At 33.7% G+C, this 22,661-nt stretch overlaps 1 protein-coding gene and 4 non-coding genes across 5 annotated transcripts; 1 reads left to right on the forward strand and 4 right to left on the reverse strand.

Moving 5' to 3' along the window:
* Positions 1 to 1,833: 1,833 nt before the first annotated feature.
* LOC128168397 (U5 spliceosomal RNA) lies at positions 1,834 to 1,957 on the reverse strand. Its single transcript, XR_008241338.1, has one exon. It is a non-coding gene; the product is annotated as a U5 spliceosomal RNA (small nuclear RNA).
* Positions 1,958 to 2,444: 487 nt separating this feature from the next.
* On the reverse strand, positions 2,445 to 2,564 carry LOC128168412 (U5 spliceosomal RNA). Its single transcript, XR_008241351.1, has one exon. It is a non-coding gene; the product is annotated as a U5 spliceosomal RNA (small nuclear RNA).
* Positions 2,565 to 3,051: 487 nt separating this feature from the next.
* Positions 3,052 to 3,171, reverse strand: LOC128168416 (U5 spliceosomal RNA). The gene has a single exon (XR_008241355.1). It is a non-coding gene; the product is annotated as a U5 spliceosomal RNA (small nuclear RNA).
* A 1,202-nt stretch (positions 3,172 to 4,373) lies between these two features.
* LOC128168396 (U5 spliceosomal RNA) lies at positions 4,374 to 4,487 on the reverse strand. Its single transcript, XR_008241337.1, has one exon. It is a non-coding gene; the product is annotated as a U5 spliceosomal RNA (small nuclear RNA).
* A 4,366-nt stretch (positions 4,488 to 8,853) lies between these two features.
* LOC128165579 (ras-related C3 botulinum toxin substrate 1) lies at positions 8,854 to 21,084 on the forward strand. Its single transcript, XM_052830241.1, has 7 exons — positions 8,854 to 9,014; positions 9,772 to 9,843; positions 12,345 to 12,462; positions 13,571 to 13,633; positions 15,595 to 15,873; positions 18,168 to 18,230; positions 18,542 to 21,084. Exons 1-7 carry the CDS (start codon positions 8,980 to 8,982, stop codon positions 18,827 to 18,829), a joined length of 918 nt encoding a protein of 305 aa, XP_052686201.1. The 5' UTR covers positions 8,854 to 8,979; the 3' UTR covers positions 18,830 to 21,084.
* The last annotated feature ends 1,577 nt before the right edge of the window (positions 21,085 to 22,661 follow it).

A 22,661-nucleotide genomic window follows, 5' to 3' on the forward strand; every position in this document is an offset into this window, starting at 1 on the left:
CTTTGACAATTTCTTGAATTTGTTCATTTCCTGTTGTACCATAAGTAACTTTACCACCAATTTTATCAATATTGGGGTTAACAATACAATTAAAATCTCCTCCAATGATTAAATGCTTAGAAGTTAAACAATGTGGATACAAATCCTTCAAAAATTCAACCCTCTCAGGGGGAATATTAGGAGCTTAAATATTAATAATTCTAAATTGCACAGCATTATAAATAATATCTGTATATACTAGTCTACCATCTAAATCAACATATGATTTTTCAATAACAATATTTGGGTTTAAAAATACAATTCCAACCCCTCTACTTTGATTAATACCAAAACTAAAATACGCTTGATTTGTATTGAACATTGATTTAAAATAGAGTACATTATTTATATTGTAAAAATGCGTTTCCTGTAACAACAATATTGAAATCTGTTCTTTAACACACAATGACAATAGCTCATAGCGAGTTTGGGCATTTAAAAGGCCCTTTGTATTCAAAGTAAGGAGGCGTAAAGCCATTATACAAGATTAAGTTTAAATGTACTATCGCTTAGCCATGTAACGAGAACAAGACAGTGAGCAGTAGTCTAAATAACTTACAAATTTAAAGTTTTCCGTGCATAGCATGAGTACATTTTTAACAATAAACTTAGATAACAAACAATATCTTACTAAATGACTATGATTTTAGTATAACATAACACCAGGAGTAAAACTCCTTAAATTTTTTATGATCACAGTCCGGGGGCACGCCATGGTCGGGTTAGGGGGGAATAGTATAAGTAAGAATAGTCCATGTTCAGTCCGTTTATCGTCTATCAGCTCGCGATAGTTCTAGGGCCCCGGGGCTCTCCGGAGAGTCGTACTCTACACGAGCTCTCTTTGTCTCCGTACCCAGGGAATCGTCCTCATCTAGAATGTTCATCACAGTTTCAACGGCCGCGTCAATCCATTGGGATTCTCGTGGTGACACTGGAGTTGCTGCCACCAACTCACTCGACTGTTCACAGACATCGTCACCTTGTTGTCCGATTTTCGCATTCTCAGAGGACTTGCCAACAGTCCCCTGAGACTGTTCATCATCGTCAGGCAACTTGCTAACAGATGCCTGCTCATTTTCATCTACCGGCACACCAACAGCCTCTGTCTCGTCTTGCTGAGGTATCCCAACAACCTCTTCAACTGTTTCAGGCTTACCAACAGCCTTATTGTCTGGGACACGTTCTTGAGACTTACCAACAGCCTCTTTTGTCTGCGCCACTGAAGCATAGCTTCTGGTCGGTGGTCTGCCATATCGGAAAGTGGTGCATTCCCCTCTTAAATGTCCGACTTCCTCACATTTAAAACATACTGGAGGGCGTCCTGGAATTACAATTAAACATTTATTTCCATACATATGTGATATATATGGAATCTCTCTTTGTTCACCTTCTCTGAGAGAAAGCTCTGCTTGCCGGACCCCTGTAATGATGCCATTTTCAGTGACATGCTCCACTTTCCTCACCTCTCCATACTTGGCCAGAATTCTGTTGACATCCTCATTACTGACCCACAAGGGGAGCCAGTGTACCTTCAACTTAAGCACAATCCTGTCACAAACATCGAAATGCAGCAGCAAGTCTTTATAAATGACATCTTTTCCTTCAAGGTCACTCACCTGGGCTTTGTTAGAAAAAGTCACAAACCAGGCATCTTGGCGGTCCATCTGCCAGGCAGCAACGATATCCGAGTATCCATGGCTCTGCAAAAGATGGACTAGATCCCTCCTGGATATTCCCTGTCTTGATCTTCTGACAGTGACCTTGACTGTTAACTCCATCATCTCCTGCATGCCCATCTCATCGAGATCAGTTTCCAACATCTTGACTAGGAATCCCTTAAGAAAAGGGAACCTACTCCACGGAAATCTTTAGTAAAAGGCGAAAGATTTAAACGTGGATTGAAGAGAAACCAGAGTGAATTGTACAAGGCATTGTATCATACTTGAGTATTTCTTTTTGAAACATTTGTGAGTGTTCAAGCTTGTCTCCTACTGGTTCTCTCAATGCATGCAGGCGTAAGCACTTTTCAACCATAATGTTCCAAAGGTAAGCAAAGCATGAATTTTGTTGAATTGTACGGTCAAAGCTCATTCTGTGCCAAGTTCTGAAACAGACTCATTGCGGCCTCAAATCTTTGAAATTTGTCATCATCAAGGGCGACAACTCAGTTCATTCAAGACAAAACTCCGATTCCGGAAAGTCCTCTTTGCAGCAGTTTCTGTGCTGCTGTTATTGGGGTGGCATATACTTATACAAGACGTGCAGCTCTTGTACCTCTCCGAACCTTGACTTAGAACTGTGTTTTCACTCTGTGCGAAACTGTCACATGTGATCTCAATGTCGCATACACAATTCAAACCAATCGTTGCATGGTGTGACATGTCTTACATTTTGAGTTCGTTTTGACCCTGAATGAAATCAGGGTTGGAAAAATAAGTCTAAAGACTCATTAGATGTTCCTCTCCACGGAAATCTTTAGTAAAAGGCGAAAGATTTAAACGTGGATTGAAGAGAAACCAGAGTGAATTGTACAAGGCATTGTATCATACTTGAATATTTCTTTTTGAAACATTTGTGAGTGTTCAAGCTTGTCTCCTACTGGTTCTCTCAATGCATGCAGGCGTAAGCACTTTTCAACCATAATGTTCCAAAGGTAAGCAAAGTATGAATTTTGTTGAATTGTATGGTCAAAGCTCATTCTGTGCCAAGTTCTGAAACAGACTCATTGCGGCCTCAAATCTTTGAAATTTGTCATCATCAAGGGCGACAACTCAGTTCATTCAAGACAAAACTCCGATTCCGGAAAGTCCTCTTTGCAGCAGTTTCTGTGCTGCTGTTATTGGGGTGGCATATACTTATACAAGACGTGCAGCTCTTGTACCTCTCCGAACCTTGACTTAGAACTGTGTTTTCACTCTGTGCGAAACTGTCACATGTGATCTCAATGTCGCATACACAATTCAAACCAATCGTTGCATGGTGTGACATGTCTTACATTTTGAGTTCGTTTTGACCCTGAATGAAATCAGGGTTGGAAAAATAAGTCTTTAGACTCATTAGATGTTCCTCTCCACGGAAATCTTTAGTAAAAGGCGAAAGATTTAAACGTGGATTGAAGAGAAACCAGAGTGAATTGTACAAGGCATTGTATCATACTTGAGTATTTCTTTTTGAAACATTTGTGAGTGTTCAAGCTTGTCTCCTACTGGTTCTCTCAATGCATGCAGGCGTAAGCACTTTTCAACCATAATGTTCCAAAGGTAAGCAAAGCATGAATTTTGTTGAATTGTATGGTCAAAGCTCATTCTGTGCCAAGTTCTGAAACAGACTCATTGCGGCCTCAAATCTTTGAAATTTGTCATCATCAAGGGCGACAACTCAATTCATTCAAGACAAAAATCGATTCCGGAAAGTCCTCTTTGCAGCAGTTTATGTGGTTCTGTTATTGGGGTGTCATATATACTTTTATTATACTTTCATCTTAAATACTGAAATCTGATTGGTTTAGACCCAGTTGATAATCCGTCATATTACCCTCAGCGTTAGCAACACACTTAGCAATGGGTAACACTATATAAATAGTGCCTGTTTGGGAGGGTAACAGTTGAAATTGACACCCCGAGAAAACCATTGTCAACAATGGTTTTCGAGGGGTGTCAATTTCAACTGTTATCCTCCCAAACAGGCAGTATTTATTTTGTTATACTGAATGTCTTAATTTTTAAGAAAATTTTACTGCTTTTAAATAGGAATAACGTGAACTCTACAGCGAACCGTACGCGCATAATTTTCGCGCATGTAACATTTTTTAATGTTACCCGTTGCTAGGTGCGTTGCTAACGCTGAGGGTAATAGAAAATATTATTAACTGCGTCTTAACCAATCAGATTTCAGTATTTAACATGAAAGTATAACAAAACGAATTGTTACATGTGCATAAATTATGCGCGTACGGTTTGCCGTGGTATTCACGTCATTTCTATTTAAAAGCAGTAAAAAAAAATCTATAAAATTAAGTCATTCAGTATAATAAAAAAAATTGTGCTTGTTTGTGAGGATAACAGTTGAAACTGACACCTCTCGAAAACCATCCTCAACCTCCGCTTCGCGTTGGCTGACAATGGTTTCCTTAGGGTGTCGATTTCAACTGTTATCCTCCCAAACAGGCACTATTTATATAATACAAGACGTGCAGCTCTTATACCTCTCCGAACCTTGACTTAGAACTGTGTTTTCACTCTGTCCGAAACTGTCACATGTGATCTCAATGTCGCATACACAATTCAAACCAATCGTTCCAGGTGTGACATGTCTTACATTTTGAGTTCGTTTTGACCCTGAATGAAATCAGGGCTTGAAAAATAAGTCTATAGACTCATTAGATGTTCCTCTCCACGGAAATCTTTAGTAAAAGGCGAAAGATTTAAACGTGGATTGAAGAGTGAATTGTAGAAGGCATTGTATCATACTTGAGTATTTCTTTTTGAAACATTTGTGAGTGTTCAAGCTTGTCTTCTACCGGTTCTCTCAATGCATGCAGGTGTAAGCACTTTTCAACCAAGGTAATCAAAGCATGAATTTTGTTGAATTTTAAGCTCAAAGCTCAGTTAGTGTTAAGTTTGAAACATACCCACTGCAGTCTCAAACCTGTGGAATTTCTTATCATCAAGGACAATAACTCAATCCATTGAGGACATAAATCCGATTCCGGAAAGTCCTTTTTGCAGCAGTTTTTTTGATGCTGTTAATCGTTTTGACTCTGAATGAAATCGGTGTATGAAAAACAAGCCTACCATATGGCACGCCAAATTCACAAAAATGAGATAATCATATTTTCACAGTCGGTAAACTAGGTTTAACGGTTGTTAACTATAGTTAACTGACAGAAAACTATAGTTAACGGTGTTATATTGTAATATATATTTTACATCAGTAAACCATAGTTAACGCGATCATCTATGTTTCAGATGTGTAAAACTATAATTAACACTGAAAACAACTATATGTATTTGCGATTGCAAATCGAAGTTTATCTGATAGATATAGAGTCAGGATTGTGAAACTATGATTAACAACTCTAAACTATAGTTAACGAATGTAAATTATAGTTTACAGATGTGAATCTATATCTATCAACAAAATCTATCATTAACATTTGCAGGCAGATCAACTTAAATTAGCATTCGTTAACTATAGTTTACAGCCGTTATTTGTAATATGGTTTTACAGATAAAAACTATAGTTTGCGGTTCGTAAACTATAGTTACCGGTAAAAAAAAATGACATAACAATATTCATAGCAAATTCCACTTTTGTATAATATGGTTATACAATTATAATCAAAAGAAATCTTCCCACTGTGACCAGCATTTTTCTAATTTCCTAAGTTGAAATTTTTGAACTGATGCATAGTTCTCTATCTTGTATTTAAAACTCAAATAATATGATAAATCAACATAGTCTGGAATCTTATTCTGCTTCAGACATAGAATATGAATTGTTTTGTATATAAAATTATGAAGTCCACAGGTCTATTGTCTACAATTAGAGAATTTTCTCCAAAAAGTACATTGATAACATTGAATCCAACCCTCTTTTTTGTTTTTCTATATATAGACAAACTAAGATTATTCCACAAGGGTAAAATATTAGTACAACTAAAGAATACATGTTGTATTGTTTCTATGACTTCTTTACAAAAAGTACAACAACCATTTGCAATGATCTTGATTTTTTTTTCAAATAGTTGACAGGAAGAATTCTGTGTAGAACTCTGTACTGTAGCCATTGAACAGATGAATCATTAGTTGTCATAAAACATATTTTGAAACAGTCTTGTATGTACAAATTTTGTTCAAGTGGTAATTTATTATTCCATTTTGATATTGGAGTTGGAACCACTTCAGTAAAGTTCTATAATACAAGAGTTGTGCCATAGTGGAACATTGATAAAAAAATTTCTTAATATAACCATGCTGTTTGTTTAACATGTTCACTACCTGGAGCCATGATTGAAAAACATCTTGCCAAAAAACATTATTTTGTTTAATCATCTTTCTGATAACATTTTCATAATAACATCTTTGCCGTTAATTGCCAAAAAAATACCCATCCATGGTTTGTGTTTGAGAGTTAACCTATTAATCCATGAACATTTGAGAGAAGAAACGAAATTATGGACATCTAGCATTTTTAAAACACCTTTTGTGTAATGTTGAGTAACTATCTGTCTTTTTACTTTATCATCTTTAGATTTCCATATAAAATGAAATATTGCTGTATTCAGTGAGGATAAAAATGCTTTATCGGGTGTGGGAATTAAGTGAAATAAATAGATTATTCAATTTCGGCAAAATTAAAGTCTTGGCCACCGTTACTCTACCAACAGGAGTTAGAATCCTTTTGTTCCATTGTTGAATCAGTGAAAAAATTTTTGGCAGTTGTATGTTGTAATTTAATTAAGTAATTTTATCTAATTCTACACAGAATTCTATCCCTAACAGATTTAAAGTTGTACTACCCCAAACGAGTTTCCATCGAGTATGGTGAAAAACCTGATCTGAGAACTTTCTTGAGCCTATCCAAACCACCTTGGTTTTTGAGCTATTAATTTTTAATCCAGAAAATTTTGAGAAAAACTCTAAAGTATCTAGAGAATTAAAAACAGACTCTGGAAAACCATCAAGTGTCAGTGTTGTATCATCTGCATATTGAGTTATCTTGTGTTCTTTACCATTGACTATAATACCCTTAATGTTTGTATTCTGTTTGATAAGTATGGCTAGGATCTCTGCATACAGTAAAAATAGATATGGAGCAATCGGATCAGCTTGTCTGCAACCTCTCTGTATGTCAAATTGATCAGACAGATAACCACATTGCATAATAGCTGCTTTAAAGTTTGTATTTAAAGTCTTAACCAGCTAATTATATTTTTTCCAAACCCCCAAAAATGCAAAACTTTGTAAATAAACTCCCATGCAATAGAATTAAATGCCTTTTCGAAATCTATGAGAACAAGTAAGCCAGGAAATATTTAATGACTCTGTATATGCCATAAGGTCATATATATATATATATATATATATATATATATATATATATATATATATATATATATATATATATATATATATATATATATATATACATATATATATATATAAACCTTGTGTTTTCACCTATGTATCTGCCTTTCATAAAACCTGACTGTGATTCTGAAATAAGATAATCAAGGGTAGATCTTTTTCTATAACTATAATGAGCCCTGAGATAAGTTTATAGATGACATTTAGCAAGATAATTGGGCGCCATTTTTTAAAAATTTGTTTTGGCTTATTACCCTTGGGTAAACAGGATATAATTCCGAGCCTTTGAGTGATGGGAAGCTCTTGTTTACTAAGTATACAATTCTAAAGCTGATACAATGTACAACTTTAGATCTCTCCAAAAAAATTTAAAGAACTCAACAGTGAATCCATCGCTTCCTGGAGATTTGTTATTTTTCATATTTTTTAAAACTAAGGAAATTTCGTTTCCGATGATATTACCCTCGAGGGAATCTGAAGTCTATCTATCGAGCCTCTGAAAATGTAGGGGATTTAATACATCTGTAAGATTTATATCAATGTGTTCAGACTCTCTACAAGTATGCAAACTTTTGTAAAAAAAAAGCTTTACCTGCTGTAAAATTTCAGACTGATCATAAATAGTATTGTTTTCATCCAACTCCACCTTCTTATTAGTTTTATTTAAAGAATTTCGAGATTCCCGGCTGCAGAAATATTTGGTAAGTTTTTCCCCTTCTTCTACCCATTTGGCACGTGACCTTATAACATGTCCCTGTAATTTTTTTCCCCCCAAGACTTTCTAGTTCCAATTTTTTTTTCACTAACAAGATCAATATTAACATGAGGAATTTATTCCAATTTTTCTATATCTTCTAACAAGGACCTCTCTTGCTCGTCCTTTTGTTTTTTCTTAAAAGAAGAATATGAAATGGTGACACCTCTAATTTCCATGAGCAGAACTTCCAGGAAATTGTGGTCCTCAATGGAGTCAGAGGAAGTGCCTTTATATTGGTTATGCACTTGTTGTATAGTGATTTTGACCTTTTGAATGTAAGTTTTGTCAATTAATAAATAATATAATTTTAATAAGATAAAAAAATTCGCAATCATGCAGTTACAGAGATTCATGTACTCAATTTAATTTCATATAATAAAATTCTGTATATTACATATTCGGTTTGATCTTTAATAATTTTAATTGAAATTTTTATAGAGTGTCCGAGACTGTAACAGATTTCGTTCATAGTTCAAAAATGTTCAGTACACTGGTATGATACTGACAATCATTTAATAAGATAAACTTCTTATCGATTTGCTTTGAATTAATTTAAATAGTTTTGTAAAATTACAAGGACAGTTCCAGATTGTATTTATTTGTGCATTACGTTGCCATATAAATATAAAAGTTTTTCTATAGATTCTATAGAATTGATCAAATATAGAAACAGTATCTGATTGATAAAAATAGCCAGTATTTTGATTGCATATGCGTATTTAATTTTTAACTCGATACTATAAATAAAATTCTAAATTAGGAATTCATTTTTGCATGAAGTTGGGGAGTTTTTAAATGAAATTTACTTTTTTAATAACATCAAAGAACTCTATAATTGTAACAATTATTAAAATATTGCATAAACTGATAAAATGGGGGAAAAATCAAATAATTGTTTTAATGGCACTAAGCGGCCGTACACTTTACATCCGGGAGTTCTCGTTTATTTTCGGCGAATCTAAAAATAGTACTAGAATACGACTAGCTATTTATTCGACGACAGCCATATTTCAGACGAGTAAAGAGGGAGAGGTCCCAGAAGTTTGCCGGGCCAACATACTTACCAATTAGGATAACTTAAGAGCTTGATTAAATATGCAGGCGATCAAATGTGTTGTTGTAGGAGACGGGTAAGGATTTTAAACTGATTTTAATGATGGCAGGTGCTTGTTTATGTAGAGGCGAGGCGGACTTTGTGAAAAGGCTTTCTCTCCACTGTTTTTCATAATTCAGTTAATATTTTCACTTGATTAAAGCTTAGGGCACACTGCGGTGTATATCATGTAGATATCATCACATTTCATACAGATGTGCTATGTGTTCAAAGTAACTTTACAATTTGCACAGGAATATAGAAATTAACGGCATTTTATCCACATACTAGGAAGTTGAAGAGGTCAAGTGTAGAACTTTTCATAAATGTCAAACTTCCTGTGATTAAGCGGCAACATCATATACATTATTGTCGGTAATGTGGATGTATACATTACGTGAGGAAAGTTTTACATGTGATTGTTTTCTACAACACGAGAGACAGTGGTCAGTCTGTGATTCATATGTCTACAAGGGATTAAAGAATTACTGGCGCATGGCCTTTGGACATGTGCGTGGACTAATTAATACGACAGGATGACTAACTTGTTTTATGGCATCATGATCAAATGATCAAAACATGTTGATAACCTCAATTTTTTGAATGGCACTTTTATTTGTATTGTCTTTGAAATATCAACATTAACTCAATAGAACATTTATTGTACCACACAACTGAATAATAATTTCTAATCTGATGTGATCATTAAACATAAAAGAGTAAGGTTAAATGTTTAGAATAGGTTTTATTGCTACAGAAATATCATTACGTGTTCTTTATGTTGCCTTTTTCAGAGCGGTGGGTAAAACATGTCTTCTCATCAGTTACACCACAAATGCCTTCCCTGGAGAATATATTCCAACTGTGTAAGTACATTTTCATCCATCAAACTATAAGAGACTAATTAAAACTGTAAAACCAAGAGCATCATATGTATCAGAGTATTTGTGCACAAACTGATAGTCTGTGATCTATAGTAAATGAAATGCCCCCAAAATGTTTTCAATTATATGATGTTAAAAAAGTATTTATCAACATGTTCAACAGTACGTGTTTGAATTAAAAAAGATTGCTTGCAAACATCTGACTCTACTCATGCATGCCAAAATTGTATCTCTCAAATCTTTTCACAATTAACAGTTCTGATAATCAAGGCATATATATCTTCTCTTGTTTTGTTTCGGCAGAACAAACTGCTATAAATGTCATTTCGCTGTATTAAAATTTTGTACATCTGCACAGACTTGTGAACTTGACATGTCTTTAGCAATGTGCAGTAAAATAACAACGCCTTGTTACCGAATTTATATACTCGATGCTTTCAAGTTGCGTCATTTGCATAGCGTAAAGGGCAAGAGTGAGATGCATTTTTTGAAATCTGTCCGATAATGCACAGTGCAAAGTAAGGACATTTTCATGCGCCATTAACCTGGATCATATATGAAAAAAAAGAGAAGAGAAAATGTCCAGTAAAGAATTTTAAAGAAGACAAAATATGTGGTGAGTATATTCGAATAATCAAATGTGTGACTAGAATTGGGGGATTTGTAGTTTAGAGTACCGCAGTTAAACTTTACTAAACTTTGCTAGTTTGGTAATATAATACCTCAATACCTCTTTGTGCTTTGTTGGTGATACATATATGACCAAAATATAAAGGGGAAAAAACTAACCCCTTTATCATGTTTATGAGTTAGCTGTGCTTTAATTGTTACCAAGTTATTGTGTTCCTAATATGAAGGCCTTTCTAGTCTGCTATATCATTTTCTCTAAAACAATGGTGCTTGGCTGTTACTTGCTGAATCTCTTGCAACCCTATGCACATGTGAGCATGTTATCTGAACAGTGTAGCAAAGTAGTCATTTAGGAAGGAGAGACTGTATATTGCTTGTAACAAAATTGTTTCAGGAAGTATGTAAGTGAGGGGATCAGATTATAATTCTCAGTGTTTGGGCTTTGAGGTATGTTTATCCTGGATGTAAATGCTTTCATCTCCCTTAATGATGAATGAAGGGGGGACATGTTGTAATGTTAGGTAGACCATCATGTGACCTGTATTTAGAAAATCCTTTATACTTCTGTTGTAGCCCCCCCCCCCCCTCCTCCCCACCCAGCCCTAATCCACTTCAAACCCTCTCCTATTGTGTGGCTTACACTAAAGAATGGACAGAGATATTGATTCAAGACCAAGTTTGCTTTCTTTGATATAAAGTGGTCATTAGTCATTCCTTCAATTTTAATTACATGAATTATTAATTAAAAAACACACTCAACATATGTATGACATAGGGGCATTAAAGGAAGGTGCTGTGTTTTGGCAAACATTCTGGATGGAGAAGAATACATTTGTAGTTGATTGGTGCCCTCATTATTGAAGTTTATATACCACTTAATTGTCAGAACACCCAAAGCAAATTTGTGCAACCGCTACATCAACTCAAAATGTAATTATGACAAAAATTTAAATGAAGCGGTGCAAACAAGGATGAAAATAAAGCTTCCGAAAAATTTCCTAAAACTATCAACAAAATTACTTGTAAATGCTAAATCTTATATAAAGAAGACATATCACAGAACAACAGCAACTTAATTGATATTATTATATACTAGGGTTAATTTTCATCAACAGCAGATGCTGGTCATCTGTATTGTTGTACATATGTATACCGGTACTTTTCAAAACGAACTGGAATAGATGGAAAGGTGGGCAATTATTTTATCCTGGTTGGTTGTTCAGTGACACTTTAGCTAGGGGAAATTCAAGTTATCAGAATAGCAGGAAGTATTGTTGTATGATAATGTGTACTGAGTTAACATCCATTGAAATTTTGTTTGTGTGTAAAAATCTGTACCCTTTTAATCAAGAAATGCCTGAGATTTGAGATAACGGACAGTATACAAAATCGTAAAATGAGAATCAGTGTTACCTGTGTTAAAATACAGAGATGCCTTATTTATTGTTTTAATACATTGGGGTAGCTGACTTTCTTGATCAGGGGGATCATTTTACATAGGTGTTCTCAAGTTACCTGAGAGGATTCAATAGGTTGCCTGTGTTTTCAATGCTTGTTTCTTTTCATTCAATTCATAGCATGAATTTATTACTTATGAATATCATAACTTTAAAATGTACAATCATATGTTAACTAAATTCTTCTAATGGCATGTGGTATGAAAATCTTACAAAACTCTCCAGTCTTAAAAACTTTTTTAAAATATTGAACTTTATCTTTATGTATTCCAATACATGTATTACTTTATCATTCTGTATTGAAGACTTTTATTTTTATTTAACTAATGTAATGCAAAGGCAATATGGTTTTGTGAAAATAATAAATACAACCTTAGTTTGTTTATAAAATTCCAGATTCGACAACTATTCAGCCAATGTAATGGTTGATGGGAAGCCCATAAATCTTGGATTGTGGGATACGGCTGGACAGGAAGACTACGACAGGTTACGTCCCCTGAGTTATCCACAGACTGTGAGTTGAAATTTTTTATGTTTCCCTAACTGTATACAGGGTTATTTTTGCCCCTGTTATATTGTCCTTCTTCATTTGCAAACAGTTTCACCTCGTCTTGAATTCCCCCTGACAAAGTTGTGTTTAAAGAGAGATAATTTGAGACTTTGTCTTGAATTTGCATGTTGACATCAATGGCGATAGAGGCAAAAATAAAGTGGGGACGAATATTTCACTGGTTACAGTAGCTGCAAAATGGAGAAAATCTCCTTAACAATGGACAGTAAAATGGTTTTCTTTGAGCATTAGATCAGAAATTAATGTAGAGCACCAATTTGACATCCATTTGTTAAAGCTGCTTGGTCCGATTTTTTTGTAATTACAGTATCAAAATTTTTTCCATACAAATCATTTATCTTAGAAAGTTATGGACTTTCTCCTATTTACACCAGCAGAATCAGTCTCCTTTCAAAGTTAGAAATATTCAAAGTAAATAAAAATAATTTCTCTTTGGGCAAACGAAAAAAACAAACCAAAATGCATCACGGGAATGTTTAGAAAAGGAAACCGCTTGGTTTCGTCCCCCGAATGATTGGGGTTATTCAACCCGCATGCTATGCATCGATTGTAAAGAAAGCAGACTTTGGAAATATTAGCGAACAAAACGTACACGTTTATTTGTAATATGATCATTTCGACCTTTATTTAAAGCGATGTCAAAGTCGTAATACAACCATACCCGTCTCGTCGTCAGGGGTGAAATTTAACATGAGGCGAAATAATGCGGTACCTTTTAATGTCGTTTGTTTTGTTAGCAAATTTTGTACGTATTTTTCTTCATTAAAATTTGGCATAATTGACGGGTAAAACTACTGCAATGTCTATTATTATACATATACTAAGCATAGCCATCGTTTAAAAGCGTGCATAAAATTTGATATAAAATCGGACCAAGCAGCTTTAAAGGATATACAAATCCGTATAAAGTACTAGTACTCAAACTACTCATATATTTTAATCATTAATTAAATACCAGACCATGGCAAAAACATGCATAATATTATGAGAAATAAAAGTTATGATGTGTTAAAATGTGAAAATATAAATTATTTTTCTGTTTCTATTTCAGGATGTTTTTCTGATGTGTTTCTCACTGATCAGTCCAGCTAGTTTTGAAAACATAAGAGCCAAGGTATGAAAATATTTATGCTGCACTTCTTTTATCACAACTCCATTTCTTGACACACAGTATACACTGTCCATTTATATCATTTAACGGTGATTCCACTACCGATACACTATGTAAACAAGCATTCTGAGAGTATTGCATAAGCAATTCACGTCCCCTACCGGTTTGTGGAAATTGTGAAAACAATGCACTGTTATGCAGAATATCGAACCCGAACATTAAAAAATTGGAATATAAAAAATTAATTTCCTCGAAAATATGTCGACCAGACGCTACAAAAGTGTAATCTTGATCTGTAGTTTGACATTTTGAAGCTGTTCAGCAAATTTCATATTATTCCTCAAATGCATTAAGAAAAAAAGTGTGGAAAACTGAAGTGGGACAGACGGATGGATGGACAGACAGACACAGAGGAAAGCTATAGTCCCCTCCGGTGAAAACCGGTAGGGGACTAATAATTATTGTTGCTTTATGCTCTTCTTTAATGCTAACACTTCATTGGAGTCAATATACCAAATTTTATCGGTACTATGATACCTGAGTGACCATGTTATTAAATTTCTGAAAAATGTCTGAGCTTTATGTATCGGCTAATTTTAGTCTGCATGTCAAATATGAAAGTACATGTACAAAGATGGCGAAAGACAGCGAAAAGTTGACAAAACTGTTAGAAAGCAAATCTGGGATGTGGGAAACTTTTGGATAACCTGTTTAATAGAGATAAAACTGATCAGATAAAACTATTTGTCAATTGTGCAATGCTCATTTGATTTATAATGGAAAAATGTCGACAAGTTGAGTAATTTTAAAACGGTTTTTCATGTTATTATTGGATTACAATGTATCATAATATGTATCACATCTCGGGTATCGTGATAATGTATCCAATCAACTATGTACATGTACCGCTAGTTTAGTCTGACCCAAATAAATGGTAGCCTAAGCATTGATTTATTCATATGACAGCATATTCTGAACATCGTTTTTCTGGTGGATTTTTTTCCTTCATATTTATTATGAAGAAAGTTTTTGTTGTTTTCCCTTTTGGTATTTATTGCACATTAATTATATTAATTATTATGTGGGGACACTCTTTTAGATTTATAAAATGAATGAAAATTATCCATCCAACTTTATTGCTAGAAATATTTTTAACTAAGTAACTATATGTTAATTTTGTCTTCCTGTTTCTTTTTACGCTTTTTCATAGCATAGTTTTTACTCTGTGAAGACAAACTTATTATAAAAAGGTGTGTTATGAGCTTTTCCTTAAAATATCCAAATATCCAAAGTTCAAACAACATTCTTATTCACAAGTGTTTCCCCCTTTTTTCCAGTGGATTTGTTCCTTCATTAAGGGTCTTGAATGAACGTTGTCATAAGTCAAGTGTGTCATTATCAAATGTGTAAGATTTCCTGTTAAAAGGATAAGCCATGCAGACACACATTCGTCCATCCCATTCTTTCCTCCTTTATATGTGAGGATTTTGGAAAAATGATATAAATATATAAATGAGTACATGTACTGTATATGTATAAATATCTACATGGAAGTATATGCAGTATTCATGTCAAGGAAATACATGTACATGTATAGAAATAACGGCACTCAATTTTCCAATGGTTTTGTGTCAAGGGAGACATTCAACATTATCTAGTAGCACATTTTGTATTGCTTCACTAAATGTCGGTCAAATCCAGATTGTTCGGAATTTTCTTACATAAGGTACAACTGTACAAGGCTACAAGCATGTAAAACAGGAAGCTAAACAATAAGTCAATGTTTGCAGTTTTTAACGTCCTTTTAAGAAAAATCAATACAGAGCATACTACAGTTTTCAAACCACCTATATCTTTATCTACACACTGTTTTCCCCCCATTTTTCTTTGTAAAGAACTTGTGAGAATCTTTATGATAAATTTTTACAGTATTCCACAGTAATAATGTGACCTTTTTTGTGCAGTGGTACCCAGAAGTCAACCACCATTGTCCCAATGCCCCAACCATCCTTGTGGGAACAAAGCTGGATTTGAGGGACGATAAAGATACGATAGAGAAACTAAAGGAGAAGAAATTGTCCCCCATCACCTACCCCCAGGGGCTAGCACTGGCTAAGGAGCTGGGGAGTGTCAAGTACCTAGAATGCTCTGCCCTTACCCAGAAAGGTTTGAAAATGGTGTTTGATGAAGCAATACGAGCCGTGCTGTGTCCCAAGCCGACAAAGAAAACGAAGAAAGGCTGTGTCTTACTATGAGAAGGACATTAAGATTTAGTAAATAATTCTGTTTCCTGGAACATTCCCATGATGCATTGATTTTTTGTCATTTACATAAGCATTATGATTACCAGAGGATCAAGAACTTTTGCTCCGTAACTTTATTGATAAAATATGTGTATGCAAGATCAAGGATGATTTAATTTACTATGAAAAGGTAGAACACAAGAGAACATTTTTTTGGGTTAAGATTAGATGCTGTTTACTGAAATTTATGTCAATCATACACATTTTTGAGATTAATGGACTAAATTGAGGCCATATAAGAAACAATTAAACCAAAGATACTTTTAAAAAGTTTTATCGTGCATTTTGGATTTTCAAAGAAAATTAACGCTTATTAGTGATGTCTCTAATATTCGTTTTGTATATAGAATAATGTAAATATCCATTTTTGTGTATAGTTTCACTGACTCTATTTGTATATTATATTTTGTACTTTTTTACCTCATGCTTTATATAAATGTACATGTATTATAATTTTTCTTAAGATTTTTTAACCTTAGTAACATTACTGTACATTTTGATTAAAAGTTATGTAATGCAGTTATGTAATTTTCCAACAATGCCTTAAATGGAAAAGACAGTTTAAGAATAAGTGTTAATGTTACATGTCTAAAAACGTTCTTAGCTAATGCTTTCTTGCTTAGTTAACATGTAGATTTTAAAGTAGTTTTATACAATGATGTTAAAAAAACTGATTTTATTAAAGATGCAAATTTTTTTTTCAATTCAAAAACCTGAAAATATAAAGACTTAAAAGACTATTGTATTTTTTTATGTGTACAAAATGCAGAAATATTCTTTGATAGCTTTGATGAATATAGGTTGCCTTTATCTTGTATAAAAATTACTTGTGTATGTACTGACCATAAAGTTGATATTTAATAAATCTAAATAAGATATCATGTGCTTCTCCTTAATTTCATTTTAATGATTTTGTTTGGAGTTGCCTTACATTCTTCACCTGTAGGATCCATTAAAAAGGTTGATTAAATATCTTGCTCATGATCTATGGAACATTGGTTTTGTATTTATTTGAGGGCAATCTAATCAACAACAAAAATATTGGTGTTTTGATAAAGAGAAGTAAGGCATTATTATTCCTCTATAACACTGTTGATATCTAAGAAACTGTGAAGAGTTCCTGCTTATAACTACTGTTGATTTGTCGTCTAAATTATTTCCTTGTTTCGCTGCAGATTCGACAACTATTCAGCCAATGTAATGGTTGATGGGAAGCCCATAAATCTTGGATTGTGGGATACGGCTGGACAGGAAGACTACGACAGGTTACGTCCCCTGAGTTATCCACAGACAGTGAGTTTAATTTTGTTCTACAGTACCTACATACATAGAGTGGGGATATTAATAATTGGTGCTTAAAGTTGAAAGATATCCCACATTAAGAGAGCTGGATGACTGTTGCCATTTTTAGACTGCATGTTCAGTACCGATCGGACCCAACCTAACACCAGAGTAAACCCCAACTAAACCCTATAGGTTTACTATTGGGGTTTATTCTGGGTTTGCTTTTTGAAAATTTTGGTCCACTCGGGGTTTCCTTTGGGTTTACTTGGAAATTGCTTTTGAGGTCAACTGTACGAACTGAACTGTGAAGTAGACCCATCTTTTATCTTACCATCCTACTGCCTGTAATTCCTGCCCCTTTTATATTCTGAATACACAGCATCTGCTTTCAGGGGTATACTTCTGACCGGATTTACTCTCTGTGTCCACTCTGGGTTTACTCTGAGTTTACTCTGGGTCCACTCTAGTAAACCTCGAGTAAACCAAGAAAGTAAACCCAGGGTTTAGTTGGGGTTTATTTTCTGTTAAGTTAGGTCAGATCGGTTCTGTACAGTGATCTCTCTAAGAAGAAGGGCTCTACATAAAAATATTGCAAAATATTCAAATTTAAAAGCAGAATATTTTAATTATTTTTAACTAAATAATAGTATATACCTTAACAAATCATATCTAAAATTTAAGGAAGATGTTGTGGTTAATTTGTTGACCATTCAGCCTCCTTAAGTTTACAGAGTATGATTAATACAAGTATTATTGTACATTTATTGTACCAAAGTTATTTCGAATGATATTTATATTTGAGGAAGCCTTCCAGTATGCATTTGATATATAAGCTATCAAATTGGGTTTCAATGCTAATTTACATATACCAGTAATTTAATTTCCCTTTGCCTGTTTCAAAGAATTGAGTAATGAAGTTGGATGCATTCATTTTTTTTTGTTCATTTCAGGATGTGTTTCTCATTTGTTTTTCCTTGATAAGCCCTGCCAGTTTCGAAAATGTCAGAGCAAAGGTACATCTGCATGTTTAAGTAATAATGTCCAATGTTTCATTTGATGATCTGAGATTATATAAGATTTTAAATTTAAATGTATACTCTCTGCTATTCTGGTGTTGAAATAATTTCTAAAAAGAAACAGGATAGAAAAATACAATAGCAACAACAAAGGCTATGAGCAAATTAGCAATGTTATTTCAAGATGACATAAAAAGGCAAATTCTATTTTTGTATGATTTTTAAAAATGCACAATATTGAGAAATTTATTCATTAAAGTAAAAGACTATTCGTATGGCACATGATCAGTCTGAATGTTATCTTACAGTGGTACCCCGAGGTCAGTCATCATTGTCCCAACACTCCAATCATCCTGGTGGGTACCAAGCTAGATCTACGAGAGGACAGAGAAACGGTGGAGAAACTGAAAGAGAAAAGGTTGGCTCCCATCACTTACCCTCAAGGCCTCGCTATGGCCAAGGAAATCAACGCTGTCAAATATCTTGAGTGCTCTGCACTGACGCAGAAGGGTCTTAAAAACGTTTTTGACGAGGCAATCCGAGCAGTTCTATGCCCAAAAGCCAAGCCAAAGAAGAAGAAGTGTAAGGTCTTATAACGCAGCAGGACAGGAACTTGTGACAGACTTTTTATCCTAGAGGACTTCAGTAAAAGGCTGCTACATAATTGACACTTTTTTTTTCTTCCTCCATTTTGATAGGCTGTAAGATGTCGGTGATCAATAATGAGAATTTGAATGCATAATGTAGCATGCACACATCGGTCGGGGAATGTCTTTTCTTTTCTTTTTTATTGATTTTCATGTACACGTACATGTACTTTGAATTTTGGTACAGTATATTTTTCTACTGTGTAGTCATCCTCTTTTTTCTAATCCAATTACTTGTTTGTTCGTCATCTAATGATTCGTGTTAGCAAAGATGTGGCATTAGATATACACCACAACCTGTACAAATGAAACATTATCAATCGCTGTAGAATCAAAAACAGTTTTTCATAAGGTAAAAACAAAATTTTATGCAGTTGACTTCCATGTTAATGATTGATTTAGATGCATCAAATGTACTTAAAATGAAAAGGAAAGCTCTATTTTTGGTAATTTACAGTAACAGCAATTAACATTCATCACATCCTGGTGGCACAAGTAAATTTGGTTTCGCACATCAAAACAAACAAGAAAACCAGGTTTGGACAACAACAACTGTCTAATACATGTTCATAACAGTATTAAAGAAATTGTGAGACCTTTGATATAAAGCAGTGTTTCCTAAAACATTTTATTTGTAGAGAAAATTTAAAGAGATAGTGTGTGCCTATACATTTCACCAATCAAAAAAATTTTTAATCAATAGTTGAATTGAAAAAATTTCCAGAAATTGGAAAATACACTTTAGGTACTTCTTTTTTAAGTTGTTTTGGTTTAAAGGATATGATATTGGTACTAGCCATACAATGGAATTTTGCCTTACTGATCCTCATATTATGCAGCTATGCACGTTCTATGTAGAAGGGTTGATACATGCATTCATGTGTGTATATATGTATTTTTCTGATTTGTACTAGATTTTTTTTTTATTATTATTAAATCAAGTTGTTATAGAGTTTAAAATCTTAATATAAATTTTATTCATATAATTTTTCTCGTTTTTTTTTTTAAATATGTATATGTATGAGTTCGTATTTGTTGACGAAGAGTGCTTTATTTTGTATCGATTTCCGCAGTACTGCAGTTTGTATGCAATGTGTCAGAACAAAAAGTTATCGGTGAACAACATTTTTGTTTAGCTTTAAAAGTAACCCTAGATGAAACAAACTCACTTCAGCCTCTGTTGGTCTGTTGATCTGATCTGGTTCAACTACCTCTTGTATCCTGCTTTTCGAACAGGAAGCATTCAATGAATTCACTTTAGTTGAACCAATCGGAGGAAACTTGCCTACCTGTTCACATATGCCTTTGGCCATGTTGTGTAGGTAGAGGTAGTTTTGAGACAGTGAGCTTTGTTTTTATTTTTCAGTCTAGTTCAAGTCCCCGTTTGTATTCAGCATGGTTGTCAGAGTTTGTTACTTGTATATGTATCTGGGCATTTGTTGACAATTTTTTCCTCTTTGAATTGAAAGGAAGTTTGATACAATCAACCTGGAAGGGGGGGGGGGGTATGTCAGCTAGGAATTTTTTTTAGAAAGAATTGCAGTGGATCTTTTTTTTAGAAAGTAAATATAATTGATTAAAGTGATGACTGTTCATTAAACAGCTGTTAAACACTTGCAGGGATTCACAAGTTAGTTGGTTTGATACCTACTTCCCTCTTGTTGTCCATTAATTAATTAAAAACAACTTGATAATTTTGTTGCCTGGTTTAGAACACATAGAAAAATTATCCCTTTTACGTTTCCCCAGAATCTAATGTAAATTTGATGGATCTATATTTTCCAAAAATATGTATCAAGCTTCCTTAAATATTTTTTTTATATAGATATATACATGTGTAAAAAAGGCTTCCAGTCTCATCAGAGAAGATAGTGAACATGATTTTAAAATCTGTTGAGCACAACTTTCATTTAATGAAACACGAGTTTAAGTAGAATATACTTAACAGAACTTTCTCACAAAAGTAGAGGACACTTGCTAGTATTTCAAATTCATTACAAGATTCCTTGACCTGACCAGTTTTACAAATGCATATTTATGTCTAATTGTAATATTAGGCATGTGATTTTTTTAATGAACTTTATCATAGAAGTGTTCAGAAAAATCACATGTATACACATTCTTCCTTGCTGTAACTTGTAAAACATGTACTAAATGTTATATTACATCAGATTAATTAATGAATAAATAGTAAAAAAGGAAAACTCTGTTTTATTTTGTGGGACTTAAATGGGAATTGAACCAAGGACTTTTCAGACCTAGAATCATTGTATGAAGTAACTCCCACATCTTTGGGGAAAGTTTCTCAAACCAGCACTGTCTTGTTTAATGTACGAAGATGTGATATTCTTGCATGTGTATGAATAAAAAAAATTTGGGGGGGGGGGGGGGTTGAATTGGGGAAAAGTATTAAAATAAATATTCACCTTGCATTTTTTTTTAAACTAATGTGTTACATTTCATTGGAAAAAAAAATCTGCAATGCTGGCATAATTCATACCCTCAAAAAACACCAAAGTAAACATTTTGATGTTTAAATTTGCTCCAGTGTCTCAAAAAGATATATATTTTGGGTGGGTTTTTTTATTGACTGTTATTATAAATGGATACGCTTTGAAGACATATGGGCGAAATAGTTAACAAATACTCTCTTGACAGGAATTTTACCCTAAAGACCCATGACCTTGAAACTTGGTTCAATTTTTCTGCACACCTTTACCCATGAGTGGTGTGTGAGCCAGGGCCTAGAGGTAAAAGAATATGCTGTAGACTTGGGGTTTCACATAAAGATCTGCTGTGGGCTTGGTCTAAAAAAATTTAAACAATGTCGGTATATTCCTTAAGGTATCCGATCCATAATAGACCCAGATTCAATGTATCTGGATGCATAACTGATATGTATGGGCTTCGACTTCGTATACTTGGACATAATTTTTATGTTTAAGTGTGGTTATGTAAGAGCAGAATGTGTCCTAATAAATGACCTTTTCATTTTCTTGAAGAGTTGCTACCATTTGCTTTTTAATTTATAAAAATTAATTCTAAAAAAATATAAACAGTGTAAAATTTATTTTTAATAGTTTTAGTATTCCTAATGATGAAATGCATCTTTCCACTAAAGCATTTATTGATATTCTTCATATTTAATTTTGTTTATTATAAAAAATGTGCTTGTCCCCATAGACATTAGTGCAATCTACAATAATTATTTACTGCTTAGTTATTAATATTTTTGAAAATTTCTCTTGGTAAATCTTTTTCTACTCTAAAATGCTTCAAATTAATATCAGAGTATTTCATACATGATGGATATTCAAGGTTAGAAAAATTAGATCTTTTTAAATATGGATCGGATACCTTAAACAAACAAACACTAGGGGCAAAATGTGAGACAGATAGGGAGATGAGGATAATGGGGGGGGGGGGGGGAAACAAGTCCTTTTTATGGATTTTGCACAAGGATCTGCTTTGCCCTTAACCTCAAAACTTGGTACAAGGTCACTACACACCCTTTACCCACTTTTTGATTGAAGTTTGAGCCAAGGTGGGAGATAGTATATTCTAAACAAGTTATTCAAAATAAAAGACTGAAGGATTACTATTCAGAGCTCCTGCAGAGCAGGGTCCTTATAAAACTGTCTTGAGCATGTGATTAATAGAGTGCTATTTATTACACACTAGTTGTGCTTAATAGTAATATCTATCATTTTACAAAAGAAATTTTACTGTATAATATTGAAAGACCTGTATTTGAAATACAAGTACTGGATTAAAACTTTGT

The sequence above is a fragment of the Crassostrea angulata genome, chromosome 10 (assembly GCF_025612915.1).
Source record: "Crassostrea angulata isolate pt1a10 chromosome 10, ASM2561291v2, whole genome shotgun sequence".
In the NCBI taxonomy this organism is placed as follows: domain Eukaryota; kingdom Metazoa; phylum Mollusca; class Bivalvia; order Ostreida; family Ostreidae; genus Magallana; species Magallana angulata.